This window comes from Pseudochaenichthys georgianus, chromosome 8 (genome assembly GCF_902827115.2).
Source record: "Pseudochaenichthys georgianus chromosome 8, fPseGeo1.2, whole genome shotgun sequence".
In the NCBI taxonomy this organism is placed as follows: domain Eukaryota; kingdom Metazoa; phylum Chordata; class Actinopteri; order Perciformes; family Channichthyidae; genus Pseudochaenichthys; species Pseudochaenichthys georgianus.
In genome coordinates, this window is record NC_047510.2 from 20,538,406 (window position 1) to 20,555,074 (window position 16,669).

Consider the following 16,669-nt stretch of genomic DNA (forward strand, 5'->3'; position numbering starts at 1 on the left):
TGTAATTCTCAGCTGAGCTGTCTAAGGGTTAGACACATTCCAGTCAATAGCTTAGGTTAAAGAAGCAGGCAGAACAACAAAGACGTGAACAGCACATTTCCTACCTGAATCCGTTTTTTTCGTGTATTTTTTACTCTGGCCTCGGATGACGAGGATGAAAACAAGGAGGAGGATGAAGATGAGGCCCACCAGGGCGATCACCACCAAGAACCACCACTCCTCATAGAACGGAGACACTTTCTGGGCTGAATACAGAATACGAATGATTAATAAGTATACAATCAATAAGTGTTGTTATGTTAACACGTTTTGGGATTATTGTTCTGATTTAAATACCTGATATAGAGGGGGAGGGGGCACTGGGTGATCCGTAGCCATAGTCGTTGACTGCAATTACTCGAAAGTCATAGGTGACCCCTTCTCGCAGCATATCCAGGTTAAGAGTGTAGGATGTCACTTCCTTAGGGATGTCTTTGATAAGGATATCCCACAATCCTTCATCTAAAAGCAAGATAAGAAATGATATGAAAAAGGAACTGGAGTTGAGCTGTTGGAACAGCAGACCGTTTTTAATGTATGTGGCTCACCGGAGGGTCTGGCCTCAATGACGTAACGTGTGATTGGTGCATGGCCCTGATCCCCACTGGTCCAATGCAAGGTGAGGGCGGTGCCATACCGAGAAATAAAGGGTTCTCCTGGAGGGCCTGGGGCTCCTTGGGAAGACAAAAGTGGTGGATTGTTAGAAAAAATGGGATACATGAGAGAGAAGCAAGCGCTCAAAACATATTATGGGCAGATATGTCTCATTTAGAGAGTCCCACCTTCTCCAGGTCCAGTCGTGATGTTGGCCTCCACCTCCGGGCCATAAGTGAGTGTTTTGGCCCGGATGCGATAGTTATACGTGACGCCATCGGCAAGGTCTTTGATCTTCATCCACAAGGGAGCGCTGCCCTTCACATCTACTGTCACAATCTTACTGACACCTGGAGTGCGAGGAGAGGAGTCTGTACAGGAAACACTAAGACTCTAGATACTGCGTTCTACAAGCGACAAATAGCATAGCATTTTGCAAACAAACAAGACACATTCACAACTGTACACCGGACTCACAGACTATCAGAGACATGCATATATTTGCATGAATATCAGAAAAAGGTTTATTATCCAGCAGCTTTCTAGATATCCTGATAGGAAGAGACACCGGGACCTTTTTTATAATAGACCAATTGATATTCCCTGTCTTAACTACAATGTTCGGTTTGCTCTGGGTCCATTAGCGGATAGCCGATGGACCGCAGCGGCCTCAGCTCAGCATTCCACCTCTGCTCCCAATTACTTGACAATCTGGTCCAGGCAACCACACATAGCCAGCTGTTAGCCATGTTTCTTTCAGCGAGAGAGGAAGCTGTGCATAGTCTCACCAGATAATTCCAACTTATTTTATCACCCATGCCATATATATATATACTATATGTTACTGCAGGGCCTGCACTCACCTGCAACAGATTAGAGCATGAGTTTAAGCAGCGTGAGTTAAAACGAATATGGTAACTAGGCAAGAGGCGGTAAATCACAGTCTGAGAAAGCCAGCAGAGGGATGTCGAGACGGGCAGAGTTATTAGGCTACAGGCAGAGTTTCTCACCATCCACTGGAGTGCAGGGTTCATAAACCAGCCGGTAGCCTTCGATGATGCCGTTGGCCTGTTTGGGCTCTCCCCAGGACACGTTGACCGAAGTGGTGGTCAACTCACTGAAGTGGATGAAGCTGGGAACACTCGGTGCTTTTGATGTCGAAAGGGAGGTGATGACAGTTGGATCAATTCACAGTGCAGAGACAAAACACTGCATACACAGCTCTCAAACTGCTGAATATGCCACTTTAGAGAATATATTAATGATAATATTTGTACATTTTCAGTGTTAAAATGATGTGAATGGCGCATAAACTGTCATAGATAAATAAGAATTTGGAATCTTTATGTCATTGAATCTTGACAGTCCTCCTTAGTGGATGTCAAGACGCATTTTGTTCATTTTCAATAGGAGTTACTTTCCTGTTTGCTTCAAACTGTCATGCCATTTGGGTAAATTACACTCGCGACAAAAGTAGATGTTGGCAAGTACAACAGGGAAATTCAACAGCAGAAAAAAGTCTGCAGCAGGAATCTGATACAGAAAACAAATCCTGTCGTGCTAGCTGACAATACACTGAAATACTATGAGATCAAAAATGGGGGGGATTTTATTGTCCATTGTTCTTTGTCAGATCAAGAATAACATTATGTTTGGTGTCTGTAAAAACAGGTACTGTGGCAACCAGTTCAGATAAATCCAAGAAAAGAAATAAAGCGTATTGCTATTTTAGCAAATGAGTAACTAAAAGTCAACAAGAGTGCACAATCATTCTGCGACCTTGAAAGGGAGCTGTGAGAATTGTGCCTGCTGAACCAACCCACATCAAGCTAAGAGGCAGGACTTCGGCACAATTCTGCATATAATTCACAAAAGCTTGTGTTGGCTCACTTCCCAGTACCCTGTGGCGCAGGGAGCCAAAATTCCTGCGTGTGTTTTTAAAGTTCTCAGCACTTTGTACCCCTCGCCAATGTCACAGCCTTCAAGGGGGCGGGAAAGACAAGAGAAATGTATACTGTGAACCATTTTTGTGCTGAAACCGCAGAGCAGGGACTCTCACTGGCTGGTAAACACAGACGTCTTTGTGCAGTTGCTGCCAAAAAACTAATCTACATGTGTCCCCCGCACTCTGTATTCATTGCTCCTCCGCTGTCATTAGGCTTCCACCCTCGTGGCTTGTCCTGGATAAAGGGGCCAAGAAGAAGCTGATCTCTTATGCTATATCTCACAGGAACAAACTAAACTCTTAGTTTTGGGTGAGTGGGTCTTGCTTTCTGTAACCTTATTCCAGTTTGCAGTTATGTGTAACACAGTGACTCAAAAATAAAGCACTCATTATCTTTCCTTTTGTAGGCACACTTTGTGACTAAAGAAGAAAACCGACCTTGAGATTCTACTCCACACAATTACTTGAGCAGCATATACAATACGGTTAAACGCTGAGAAGGAGTATGATTGTGCAGACGACAGAGTTAGACAGGCAGTGGAAAGGCAGACGCTTTGAACGATATAAAGAGCAGTGATATGACACTTGGTGTTGGCATCAGGTCTTAGCTGCATGAAAAATTGCATTTGCTTTTTGAACAATCAATGTAATCTCCTCAACCACATCTGGATTTATTGCGGCTCACCTGCTTGCTGAGTGCGCCCTCTGGTGGGCAGGGATCGGGGCCCATCCCCTGCAGCATTGAAGGCTGCCACACTGATCATGTAGGTGGTGTAACCTGTCAGGTTTTTAAGCTTCACCCCGAGCTCCGGCAGGAACAGCGTACGCAGGCGCTCCGTCTCATTCTGAAGCTGAAACTCCCAGAAATAGATCTACAAACAAAAAGAAGAATTCAGAATTTTTCGGGGGAAAATATAAAAAATGAAACGGGCATGATGTAACTTTGGCTGATTTTGCAGTAACACAGGAGAAAAAGACAAGTTATCGATACCTTGTAACCCTGTATGTCCCCATTCTGAGTATCCAGAGGAGGAGGGTCCCATGTGACATCCAGCTGTGTGGCTGTTGAGGACTGGATCACCACATTTTGTGAAGGGGATGTTGGGACTAGAATGGAGCAAAGTGTAAAACATATTTATTTGATATGTTCTATGACTTGGTTCAAGAAATACAGATTAAAAGTTAATTAGCACACACGGTGAGAGATGAAACATACCGGCTTCTCCAACAAACACTTCTTGCGGTGAACTGCTGGGACCCTCCCCCACAGCGTTATACACACTGAGACGGATCTCGTAGCGCTTGTGTTTACTCAGATCTGAAAGAAAAACGAACCCATTGCAGCTTTTTAATGTAAGAGTTAACATAAAATAATAAAAAAAGAAGTTACTCTAGAGAGAGACACAGTCTTAGTGAAGCCTGTGGCAAGACAACATCTCAAATTCCCCCCAAAGGGGGGAGGGGGGGGGGTTGTACGGCAAAGTGTTGAAAAGATGGGGTTGTTGTGAGGACAAATGGAAAATATGTCATTAAATTAAAAGAAAGAAAACACACTGATATAATGAGAGGGCAGCTTGGAGAGGATCAGCAGCCGCCCCTTAGCGGATACAGCTGAGTGGGAGTACGGGAAAAAAGGCAGTGATGACACACAAGCAGATGGAGAATGATGGAAGAAATACATAAAGACTTACTATCCAGTTCATATTGGGTGAGCGAGGATTCACTTAAGTTCCTGATGCTGTAAGGAGCTAGAGTTTGGATAGAGGATGGGAGTTTTTGAGAAAAACTAGGGTAGATCACAGGATTGGGTAGCAATATTAGATGACTTATACTGTACGTCTAAACACACCACAGGCCTGAATGATAACATTAAATCAATACTTGGATGTAATATTGAGTGCATTTGAGACTCCAGGTGGCACAACTTTTAGTATTTAAGCAGCGGTAATTGATGGATAAGCAGGGAAAAAGTGAACTCACCAGCGAGATCAGCCCATTTGGCAGAAGGACTGTTAACAGTGCGGACAGTGAAGCTGCGTATCCGGTCATAGTGTAACTCCCGGAACCTGACTCTGAAGCCCAACAGGACTCCGTTTATATGATCCTCAGTAGGAGGCTGCAAAGAGAAGAGGTCTGCTTGCTTAGTAACCAAAACGTTCAAACATTGATCCATTCTCAAAACACAGTGCCAATTCAACTGCATACCTGCCAACGAACAAGTACGGACGTGGTGGTGTGAGGTGTAACAGACAGGATCGTTGGGGGTTTATCTGGGGCTACAAAAAAAATAAGGGTGGAAAAAAAAGAGAATTTTGTGTTAGCAAATCAACACAGCTGAGCAGAGTGATATATAATTCAAACAGTCTGCTGGAGAACAGCTTGAGAGTAAACACACGCAGTGTTGACGTAAAGCATTTTCTGTGAAAATCCAAAGTCAAAACACTGATGTAAAGTCATGTTCATTCAAATATAAAAGTGTTTTTGCACAACCGAACAGAAAGTCGAAAACTAATGAATGTGCTGCATGATCGGGCCAGTCTTCAGATCTTACCATCCTGTAGTGTAGTGATGGCCTCACTCTCCTGGCTGTATTCACTGTCTCCAATGTCATTGGTGGCTTTCACACGGAACTGGTATGAAGTGAAAGGCTTTAACCTTAAGAGAAAGAAAAAGAGTGGTATGGTGGTATGGTCCTGCTAAATTATGAACCATCCAGATCTCTCAAGTCTTCAGGGACTGCTCAGCTTTCTGTCCCAGAGTCAGAACTAAACATGGTAAAGCAGCGTTCAGTTATTATGCTCCAAACATCTGGAACAAACTCCCAGAAACCTGCAGGTCCGCTGCAACTCTGACTACTTTTAAATCCAGGCTGAAGACTTTTATTTTGTCGCTGCTTTTAATTGAACTATTCATATCTTAGACTGCACTGTAACTTTTATCCATGTATTTTTTCTTTTAATATTTATTTTATTAGCTTTTCTTTTTAATGACTGATTTTAAATGCCATTTTCTTAATGTCTTTCATTTTTTGTAAAGCACTTTGAATTGCCTTGTGTTGAAAAGTGCTATATAAATAAACTTTCCTTGCCTTGCCTTGCCTGTGTGTGCATCATGTACAGCATGTTCTGCCTTTCTTTATTCTGACTGAGAAATACAAATGGCTGATGCTGAGGGGGAATATAAGTGGACTAACCTGTCGACTATGTATGAGTTTGTCTCGTGGCTGACTGATGCAGAGTGGACAGTCCAGTTGCTGTCGGGCAGCTCTCTGTACTGAACTGTGTAGTAGCGAACCGGGGAAAGTCCGTCGCTGCCAGGTTCCCATGACAACAGTACTCTGCGAGCCTGCACTTCCTCTTGAGGCACTACGGGACGGCTTGTGGGTTGGGGTCGTGCTGAAGGGCACACACATTCATGATCACTTTAAAACTTAAAGGGATAGTGAGTTACTTATTCATAGTCAATTTCTAAAACTGTCTGACTGCCATCTACTGTAGTAATACACCGACTCTAGATAAGTTATTTATACTACCCAAAGTCAAAAAATCCTTAATATTTCGAGGCGATTCATTCAAATAGCTTTAGTATTTTTCACATACCTCTCTTCTCTGTTGTGACCACCAGAGCTTCAGCGGCCTCACCCCAACCCTTTCGTGTCTGAGCGGTGAGACGGTATACATAAACGGCTTCTGGTTTCAGTCCGGACGCTGTGTACTGCCGCGCGCTGGGGCTCAGCACGTCTACTGTGGCAGCGCTACTACTCGAAGAGTTTCTTCTGTATGTGATCTGATAGGCTGAAGGACGAAATCATATCAATATAAAGTCATGCAGGAAGGACAATTGAGCAAATAAAATAAATTGGCTGCACAGAAATGGAATAGCAGACAAGCAATATAGCTTCCCTCTAAGCTCATATGTGAAAGTCTGTGTGCTGCAGACTCACCCAGGATAATGCCGTTGGGCTGTGCAGGAGGCTGCCAGATGAGCCTGACTGAGGAGGTTCTGACTTCTGGGAAGAGAATGCCAACTGGAGGGCCAGGGACTATCACACGCAACATTACCCAAGTGACAAATCAGGCAAGAGTATTAGATGTGACAATTCTACTGATTAAATAAGTAAGTTAAAGGAAAATCATCAAGTCCTATCACATTTGTGATTTAGGCTACATTTAAATACAATATTCATTATGTGATTAGCAAATAATGAAATTATAAGCAGAGTGATACATTAGTCTTTTTGTTTTTGTCACCAACAAGATCAAATAGGCTGGTAGGGTGGTTGTGTTTACCATCATCCAGGGTCCGTTCTAAGATGGACGGCGAGCTGCTCCTTCCGTCTCCTATCCGTGTGAAGGCTAGCACCTGGATCTCAAACAGGACGTATTTTCCCAGGGTGCTCAGCTGGACACTGTGAGTGGTGTTGCCCTCCACCTCCCAGAAATTGGGAGCTGTGTCTGAGTCCTTCTCCTTATACACCACCTGAAATACACAGGGAGTTTCAGACAGTTAGAGGATTTATTCAGGTGATGAGGAACAGGAAGATATTTGTTTTACTCTAGTTCCAACTTAACTTTGCTAAATATTGATGCTCTGATTACATATTGGTCTGAAATATAATTCAGATGAATGTTGTTGACTGCTGACCTTGTACCCCAGAATGAGTCCATTACGGTCTGTCTCTGGGACTTCCCCCCACCGCACCAGGATGCTGCTGGAGGTGGTGGCGAAAGCCGACACGTTGGTGGGGCCACTGGAGGGTACTACAGTCAAAGGTAAAGGACTAAGCTTAGCACAGATCAAGCACATGTGCTCGTATGTGTGTGTCATGTGTAAGCATATATTTCCTTCCTCACCAGATTCCCGCGTCCTGCCGTGGACTGGGTGGCTCCAGGGCCCAGAGCCGATGCCATTGATGGCCTGAACTCTGACCTCGTACTCCATCCACTCCTCCAGGTCCTCGATAGTGAACTCCCTCTCCAGCCGGTCCATGATGACGTGGGAGAGAACTCCCCCTTTAGACCCGGCTTTAGAGTACTGGACCCGGTAGCCAACGAGATCTGGATTCCCATTGTACTCCCACTCCGGAAGAGGCTAGGAGGATTTTTTTTGTGTCTTTATTCCCACAGTTCAAGCAAGACCGTTGTAAATTAAATTATAACTGACTGCATAATGAATCAGTAAGTCGTGAGAGGCCGTACTTCACACTTATTTTACAACAGCTAAGAGCCGTTGTCAGGAATGATGAGAAGTAATATAGAAAGAGAAGCTAAACCCTCTTGGCACTTACTGCACTTAGTGGTTTAAAAAATATAGTAATACTGCATTGTCTTAAAAAAAAGCACATTCACTAAACCGGTTGAATCAATAATAATGTAATTCTAATATAGAGCTGGCAATAAAGGCCTTGAAGTGAATAGGTACAGGTTTGAGTATATCATTAATATTGAATTTATATGTGATTTCAGGGTGTTCATAATCCTTTTAAAAGTCACTCAGCCAGCAGGAGTGTAAAACTAGACCTTCTTGTTTGTTATGCAGTATGTGTTGACACATGCACATGATTTAGCAGAAACCAACCTAAATATGCACTGGGGCTATTTATATAAAAGTGATGGTGTTCTTGGAAATAACATGGTCTTCTTTTTAAACTTCTAATAACATGATGTGGCATACACACTTTAACACACACACACTCTATAATATGCTTGCAATCATTAAGTTCTGTCATTCTTTTGAAGTGTCATATCACACAGCTGACACCCATCTGCTGTTAAATCCAGGTGACATGCTCTCTTTCTAATCCTTCATGAGCTGCTGGAGCATTTTGCATCCGTCTCTCACTGCCTGGCGCTGCTCAGGCTCTGGCACAGTGATGATAATGGACAGATGTAGCGAAGAATACATTGGCCAAATGCTGACGCAGGAAGCAGCAATAGTCAAGGACACAGTGCGTGCAGCTTTCCAAAAACATTATTAGTGCCTTTAAGTGTATTCATCAGATCACAACCCAGAGAGTACAAGAATAAATTGATAGAGTACACAATAGTGAAAACGTGCCAAAATTAAATCGAGATTCTCAGACGAGAGATGCTTGTCAGGCAGATGATGTAAAGCCAACTGTCAAAGGGAAAGTCTTCACCTAATGTCAAACTTTTTAATATATAAGAAAAACATGTTTTGGAATTTAAATGGGAAAAATGAAATTTCCAAAATCTGATTTGACAAAGCTTATCTTATCAATGTTGTATCCAATTAATATCCCAAGGGCATTTTGTCCATTCAGCCCAACATGATTTCCCAGCAACGAGAGAACAAAATATGATAGACATTTTTCAAATAGCTTTTGTGCATGCAAAGGCATACATAATTGAGCGTAGTCTGAACAGAAACAGTCAAGAAATTCATATCTAAATCTAATAATAATCTTATATAACTCCAGTAACTTCATACAAAGTGCATCAGGCCCACTGAACAATGACTTGTTACAACTTACCACCCAGCGAAGCCACAGGCTGGTCTCACTGGCTGTCCGCAGGGTGACATTAGCGGGGGCGATGTCGGGGGCGGCCTGCAGGGTCTCAATCTTCCTGGAGGGCTGACTGGGAGGACTGACGCCCACAATGTTTACCTGACGCATTCGGAACCTGGGGTAAGAGAAACCAGCTGACGGTGAATAAATAATCTAAAGATTGGTGTTTTATCAAGATTTGCTGGTGATATTGAAAAAACGATTAGATTTATTATTTAAAACTGGATTAGATGGAACTTTAAAAATGCCCAAAAGGAAACTTGTGTGTGTGCTCACCTGTAGAACGTATAGGGGTTCAAGTCCAGAACTTCCAGTGATCTAGCATCGGGTTCATTAGTCAGCTGATGAACCACCAGCCACTCTTCATTCTCTCCTATTATGCCAATCTGTAATGCACAGAGAGAAGAGGGTGATATCAGCAGCATAACTCATTAAAATAATGCAATGGCATCGTATAACATGCGTGGCAACATGAAGACATCAAACTGAAATAACAGACCGCTGTCATTGTGTTAAAATAGATACAGTACGAATCTCACCTGGGCTTCAACATGCCAACGGGAGATGGACGTCTTGCCATCATAACCAGGTTTGAACTGTATGGTGACGGAGCGAGGGCCGATGTTTGAGATGGCTAGGTTAGTTGGAGGACCGGGCAACTCTGTGGAAGAATAAAGAGGAAACACAGATTAAACTACATTTCAGAGTTTTTAGCCATCGGTGAGTAAAAATCAGTTGCCTCACAGTTAACTGGTTGAAGCCCTTTAATTGGATACTTGAAGTATAGATGCAATGTCAGCTGAAAGTCAAATAGTTTGTTTAGTTATTTGTCACCTGGTGGTACACCGGAGGAAATAGTGGAGGCGGAGAGCTGGCCCTGGCCCTTGGCGGTCATGGCTGCTACCTGGATGGTGTAAGTGGTGAGGGCAGTGAGCCCTGTCACCTTGTACTCCTGAGTTAGGTTGGGTAGATAATGGGTCACTCGAGTATTAGTCCTGTTGAACTCCTCCCAGGAGATACGGTAGCCTGGAAAAAGAGGCCAATCCCAAACAGTGTTACACAGTGTTCACAGCTCTGTGACATAAATAGGAAGAAGCCGAGAAGACACGTTTACGTTACATAGTTATCTTTAATGGATACCTGTGAGAACTCCATTTTTCTCCTGAGGCTCCTTCCAGCTGACTTTTAGTGAGGTGTCCAAGATATCAGTGAAACTAAGGTGTCCCACAGCGCCAGGGGCTGTAAAAGAGATAAAAACAGACGGTAAATGAACCAAACAACAGCCTGACATGCAATTATCTGCAGATACTATATAATGTCCTGAATGGGAGAACTTACTGTCCTCATGGGTGCGTGTGCGCTGAGGTGGGCTGCGCGGGCCGTCTCCAGGGGTAGTGAAGCACAATACCGAGGTGTAGTATTCTGTGTACTTTTTCAGGCCAGAGATGTGACCAACATGAACACTGTCCTGGAAGTTGGGCCGGGCCGTCATCACACTGACCTCATTTGAACGAGTGAGTTCCCACGCCAAAAGCTGGAAATGATACGGGACAGGGTGTTAATATTGTGGCACACGACTGGTGGCATCAACATGTATGAACCAACTTATAAAGTAAAAAGTCGAATAAATAATGTTGACATATTTGAAGCCTGTGATTCATGAACATATAGAGCTTTCAAACTAGCTCTGACCACTAGAGTGCACCAGTTGACAGAAAGGGGCTGCTCACCTTGTATCCCTGGTTGATTCCATTGATAAACTGTGGGCTTGGGGCACTCCAGGTAAAACGCACCGTGGTGGAGTTGACAGCCTCGACTTGTACATTTCCTGGTGGTACGGTGGGCACTGATCCAGAGTATGAAAGAAAACAGAAAGACATAGAGGGGAGAAATAGATGGGGAAGAAGAGAGAATAGTGATGAGATAGTGAAGGAAAACAATAGGGAAGGAAACCACTTTTTCCAAGAGGAACTGTCAGACTAGCCTGTTTTTTTTATTTTGGCCCTGTTGGGGGAAGGTAGAACATGCCAATCAAACAGGGTGTGAGAGCACTTGCCTCAGGCCGCTTCCAGGGGAACCCTGCAGCAGTCTGAAGTGAGCAAGTGATTCTGATGTAAGCCTCAGCGAGTCACTTATTAATGAAGCTGATTGGCCAGTATTGCTCCTCATATCTCCATGCCATAATTTGATTCCCTTCATGTGTATTTAAATGCACATCGTGATCCGCTCTCGAGCTTTTAATGGAGCGAATGATGGAAACAGCCAATTAATGAGAGCAGAGCAAAACAACATAAGTGCCTTGTTCACTGTCGTTTTTCACTGACGTTGACTTGGATGATGAAATTATTATTTATATATTTCAAAGGATAGTTTTTTCTGACTAATACAGTACATTTTGAATGCCGATTCACCAGACTCTAATTGGGAACAGCTCATTTATTCTACTTTTACTCCGATTGATCAGTCATCACTCAGAGTATGCAGAAGTTTCCAAAGTTTTAACAATAATGTGTGCCAGGTAAAATCCATAATTACTAAAGCAATTGAAGTATGCTCTAATCCAAGGCCGAATTTACCATATACATTAGGGACACACACATCCCCCCCAATATTCAGATACACTCAAAATGTCCCCCCCCCCAATATATAGCCTAACTGATATAACAAAATTAAAATTAAATGTTTGGTCCCCTCCAATGTTGACTCCATGGTTACGGCCTTGCTCTAATCATCCAGCGAGAACGAAACTAGCATACATTGAAGCCATATTTGAACGCCCACAAACAAACAAACAAACAAATATTCCCAGCACATAACATAAATTAACTAGAGTAAACAATTAATACTCTACTACAGCAGCATGTATAGGGATGAACAAATAAACCGTAAGAAAAGACCAGAGAAAGCAACTCAAAAGCAACGATTTTGCAACACAATTATACTAACAACCTAGATAGACAGAATATGTTTGTGTGTGTTTTAATGAGGGTTGTGGGTTGAGACCATAGACTGTATGGTTGAGACCTGCTGCGTTCAAGTAATAACGAGAAATAATTTATGCTTCTGCTTTTCTGTCTTTCTGTTGCTCATTGCTTTGCCTCTGTAAGGTATGTTAGACTTGCTCATGACAAACAGCTATCGACATACATTAACCTGGAAACCAGTGTTACAGACACAGCATCACAAACAGCTGTTAAACTAATGAAATACAAATATCTGCCGATTCACTCTCTGTAAGTGGAGTGGAACAGATTTCCCAATTTTCTTACGAGTGCTCTTGAGAATATCTAGTGAGTCTGGGGTAGAGGCTCTCTCTCTCTATGGAGTGGATTTAACATGACAGGAATGCAGAGATATGTGATTGTGTTAAGCCTTTCAAAGCTTTATATACAAGTTAAAGGAATTTAAAATCAAACTGAGAGCCAGCTCAGCTCAACCAAACCAAAAGTGATATCCTCTTCCTTGTGTTTGTTTAAGTCTAGCAGCAGGAATTTGAACTTGAAGTGTAATCTATGAATTGACTTTTCAGGAAAGACAGTAAAGAGAGCATTATTCAATCTTCTTGTAATGAATGGATTAACCTTCCAACACGCTGATGCATTAACTATAGCCTACTTTGGCTATATTTCTCAAAAAGCCTCAGTTTTACATGCCAAAGATAATCTTGGATTTGGCTTGATACACGTTACAGTGACAAATGTGACTTTCATCCTCTAAATATCTTGAACAGGCAGGGGGAGGCGAGGAACATAAGGTGCTAAAATCATTGGGCGCGACGGAGATCTCTAGCAGTATGACACCGGGGAAAGTTCACAATGTGTGTTCTAATTATACTACTCAACATGAAGAATGAGAAAATAACTCAACCGAGGCAGCTTACTTTGGAACATCGAAAGGTATGTCACAATCCGGATCATCACCTGGTAATGTCTGTGCAGAATGAATTAAATGACGACATCTCCAGGTGTTCAAAATGTCTCCAGGTGTTCAAAATGAATGATTTCTTTTCACACCACTCCAAAAAAGGTGATGCAATACAAAATATCTACAAGATGAAAGGGTTCTGAAAATAAAGACTAAAGTAAAAGCTTGGCTTAAATAAAAAAGGCTCTTTTGAAGCAGAAGTGAACATGATACAAACCAATAAGCAGTGCTGAGGTAAGTCTGTACTGCTGATTGAGTCTGTACTGCTGATTGAGACCGATTGAGGATTAGTTAAAACTGCTGTACTCTCCTTGACAATGTGTGAGAATCACCTTTTCAAGGTAACCAAAGGTGGTTTTTAAAGTGTGCTGCGGAGAAAATATGGCCATACTGGTCTTAATTTGATCGTTAAATTCACATGATTGGATTAACCATCAGTCGGAAGTTGTATGTCGCAGGCTTAAAGGTGGGGTAGGTAAGTTTCAGAAACCGGCTCGAGATACACTTTTTGTTATATTCCATGGGATGCTCTTAACATCCCGATAGCAATGAATATCTTAAGTGCTTTGACAAAAAATCCATAAAAAAATGTCATCTGTGGAAGCCGTAATACTGTAAAAAGCACGATCCGGCTAAACGGATTGGATTGCCGCCCTGTCTGTCAGCCTTCCATCTCGTGCACGCACAAATGTATCTCGTGCCGTCATTGGGCGTTCATGTGTGTTGGAGGAGGTGCTCTGTAAGGAAGTCTGAAGGAAGGGGCGGATTCTTTTCGGCTGTGTACTTTCAAATTTTAGTGCACTCGAGCCGGTTTATGAAACTTACCTTCCCCACCTTTAACATTAGCCAAGGGACTAATATGATGAGGCTGCCAAATGACATTTGTAGGACTAAATAAAGCCTGTGGTACTTATAGCAAATAAGCTGCAGGATTTTTATTTTTAAATGTGTAACCTAATGCTTTCTGCCAGGCCTCCTTTTATGCAGTGTGGTATTATGTGGTGCCCTCACCCCCTTGCAGTGTCCATTCAGTGACTCTGTGGCTGTAGGTGCCTCGGCCTGCTCCGTTATAGGCCGCCACCTCAATCTCATAGTTGGTCCAGATGATGAGTTCCTCCAGGAGCAGACTGGTCTGGTCTGAGTTGGTGATGTTTTTCATTTGACAATCAACTGGAAGCCCCGACAAACAATACCTGGTAGCACAAGGAGTAATTGTTAGACACAGCGAGGAAGGAAAAACAGAAGTATAAATCTATTAGAAAGCAGTTTCTTGGAAAAAGAGCGGGAGGGAGAGTAATGGAGGAGAAGCCAGGCAGAAAAGTTTTAAAATCATTACAAAATGAGAGGTGACAACGAATGAATGGAAGGGAAGGTATTTAATTGGCACCAATTACTCTACTGCAGCGGTGAGCATGAATAAAGTGAAATGGAGAGGAAGAAAAGGAGCTGACATAACAGTTATTATCACATCTGAATGGCACTGGCCCTGACGGGCACCTATCTCTGGGAAGAAATAATGCAGGCTGTCATGGTCGTCTTACCTGATGATGTAGCCCTGGAGTGGCCCATTCTGATGGCTCTCCGGGGGGGGCTGCCATTGGATCATGATGGACTGATTGGTGCGACCACTTGCGATGACTGTCTGAGGGGGGGCGCTGGGAGGCTCTTCGGGAAGAGTTAGTCTGCAGCAGCAAAAAGTGAAATAGTAAAAGGGAGGTGAAAGAAGAGACAGAGTGAAACCAAGCATTCATTATCATGAGTTTCTGCATATTTCCATCCCATTTCATCATAGGCATCAAATCATAGCAAAGCCCGCTTACTGTATTTTTTTAGGAAAACCTTAAAGGAAAGTTGGGATGAGTATGTCTATGTCTTTGTCCAACACATTCTCTAGAATACTGTCTGCAGAGGGACATCTTGCTACTGCATGACAAGGATCAAAGAGGCCTTGGTGAAAATGGAGCAGCACAAGAGAGAGACAGTGCGAGTGAAAGAAAGATATAAAAGAACAAGAAAGAGAGACTCAGGCAGACTTTTCCCCTAAGCCAATTTAAGATGACATCTTGATTTCTCCCCAGTACACCGGAGAGCTGCTCTGGAGGAGAGGAAGCAGAGTGTTTAGGATCAAAGAGGTGTGCCCAAAAGACGCCTTAGAAAAGCCCTCCACCCTCACTGATGCTCAGTCTACCTCCTGTGGTGCACATTTGTCTGGGTACATTCACACAGGACCTCAGCTGTGTGAATGAGGAGAGTGGAGGGGAGTGATGGTTATGAGGGAGAATGTAGTGATTGCTATGAGGGAGAGGGTAGTGATGGTTATGAGTAATGCAGATATAAAATCAGCAAATTGGTTGTGTTCATGCGTACAAGGTCAGACAGCGGTTTGTTTAGGTGAACCATTATGAGGTAGGAATGTGCGTGGGGTGTGCCAGTATGATGATGAACGGTACACTCGAGATTGGAGTCTGTGGGAAGCTCTGCCTCTTTCAAGCCTCTCTGCATTTTACAATGCAGTACAGCACCGACAGTTAATAGGAGGCAGAGCGATGAAGCTGGCTCAGCGCTCCCATCAAGTCTCCACAAAGCGCAATTTCAGCCCATTCACAGTTTTATCTTGAAAAGACACGTCCCCAAGCTGGCTAATCTCTCACTCACTCCCACAGGAGAGAAGACAGAAAATAGTGCACTTACAGGAAATAACTGTTCTATTGAAACGCCACGACGAAGGACGAGAACAAGTTGTTCCAGAACGGTGAAAGTCGTCGAAGTTTTACTCTCGCCAGTGTTCACATTACACAGCAACATCTTTAATATTCAGTAGATGCAGCTAACCCACCGGTCAGTCTCCTTGCTGAACTGGCCTCTGCCCACGTCGTTGACGGCACACAGGCGGAACTGGTACGAGCGCGCCGGGATGAGACCCCCAACAGTGACCCCGGTGGACTCTGGTTCAATATTAGCCAGCAGCACCGTCCAAGGGGCATCTGCGGTGGAGAAAACACACAAATAAACAGAGTGGTAAATGACCTTGCTTGGGAACATTCTTGAGAAAAATCTATTCAGCAAATATAAATCATTGTTATTCTTAGCTATTGCACACCATTGTTTCATTTCCAGTAATAATAATTTATTTTGTATACACTTCCACTAAATATCAGATTGAAATTAAATGATCCGCAAACCAGATCCCCATCTGCATCCTTGGATTTATTTTCCTCTTAATGAGTTGCCATTTAAGGGTAAGCCTGAGCTTCAATGAGAAATAGCTGAACTATTTACTCTCTATGGGTGAGAGCATTCAGACTCCTTTGATGTTATCAAGAGAGAGGAAGACAAGAGCATTAGGCATCAACATGATTTGGTTCCCCTGATCATTGAGAAGGAAGAGAACAGGTGAGGCAATTGAGTTATTCTGATTGCTCAGGGTAAGAGGATGCGACTGCCAATCTTAGGGACACAATGAAAGCGTAATATATATCAAGAGGGGAAGCAAATAAGTGCTTCAAGGCAGAACAAACACACAATAATGGCTTTAATAAGACAAACAAGACATTGTTGCCTTATTGAAGAGAATCTGAGCCGCTGTCGTGGATATTTTAAACTTGTCAATACTGTAAAGATGTACAATGAGAGTAATC

The 16,669-nt window shown here is 43.0% G+C and overlaps 1 protein-coding gene across 9 annotated transcripts in view; it reads right to left on the reverse strand.

Moving 5' to 3' along the window:
• sdk2a (sidekick cell adhesion molecule 2a) overlaps positions 1–16,669 on the reverse strand; it is an 88,080-nt gene that overhangs the window by 7,973 nt on the left and 63,438 nt on the right. For 7 of the 9 annotated variants that reach the window (XM_034089162.1, XM_034089158.1, XM_034089163.1 and 4 more), the window contains exons 15-42: positions 15,868–16,015; positions 14,573–14,713; positions 14,043–14,224; positions 10,838–10,953; positions 10,446–10,641; positions 10,248–10,346; positions 9,942–10,133; positions 9,647–9,768; positions 9,384–9,493; positions 9,072–9,222; positions 7,432–7,669; positions 7,223–7,338; positions 6,868–7,057; positions 6,522–6,620; positions 6,178–6,372; positions 5,772–5,973; positions 5,130–5,233; positions 4,784–4,854; positions 4,559–4,694; positions 4,270–4,326; positions 3,795–3,896; positions 3,570–3,685; positions 3,264–3,450; positions 1,644–1,781; positions 822–1,004; positions 588–713; positions 337–501; positions 105–245 (exon numbers count right to left, since the gene is read on the reverse strand). In XM_034089162.1, coding sequence (XP_033945053.1) covers positions 105–245; positions 337–501; positions 588–713; positions 822–1,004; positions 1,644–1,781; positions 3,264–3,450; positions 3,570–3,685; positions 3,795–3,896; positions 4,270–4,326; positions 4,559–4,694; positions 4,784–4,854; positions 5,130–5,233; positions 5,772–5,973; positions 6,178–6,372; positions 6,522–6,620; positions 6,868–7,057; positions 7,223–7,338; positions 7,432–7,669; positions 9,072–9,222; positions 9,384–9,493; positions 9,647–9,768; positions 9,942–10,133; positions 10,248–10,346; positions 10,446–10,641; positions 10,838–10,953; positions 14,043–14,224; positions 14,573–14,713; positions 15,868–16,015 — 4,023 coding nt within the window. The remainder of the gene's footprint in view (positions 1–104; positions 246–336; positions 502–587; positions 714–821; positions 1,005–1,643; positions 1,782–3,263; positions 3,451–3,569; positions 3,686–3,794; positions 3,897–4,269; positions 4,327–4,558; positions 4,695–4,783; positions 4,855–5,129; positions 5,234–5,771; positions 5,974–6,177; positions 6,373–6,521; positions 6,621–6,867; positions 7,058–7,222; positions 7,339–7,431; positions 7,670–9,071; positions 9,223–9,383; positions 9,494–9,646; positions 9,769–9,941; positions 10,134–10,247; positions 10,347–10,445; positions 10,642–10,837; positions 10,954–14,042; positions 14,225–14,572; positions 14,714–15,867; positions 16,016–16,669) is intronic. The other 2 variants (XM_034089164.1, XM_034089159.1) reach the window with 1 other exon arrangement.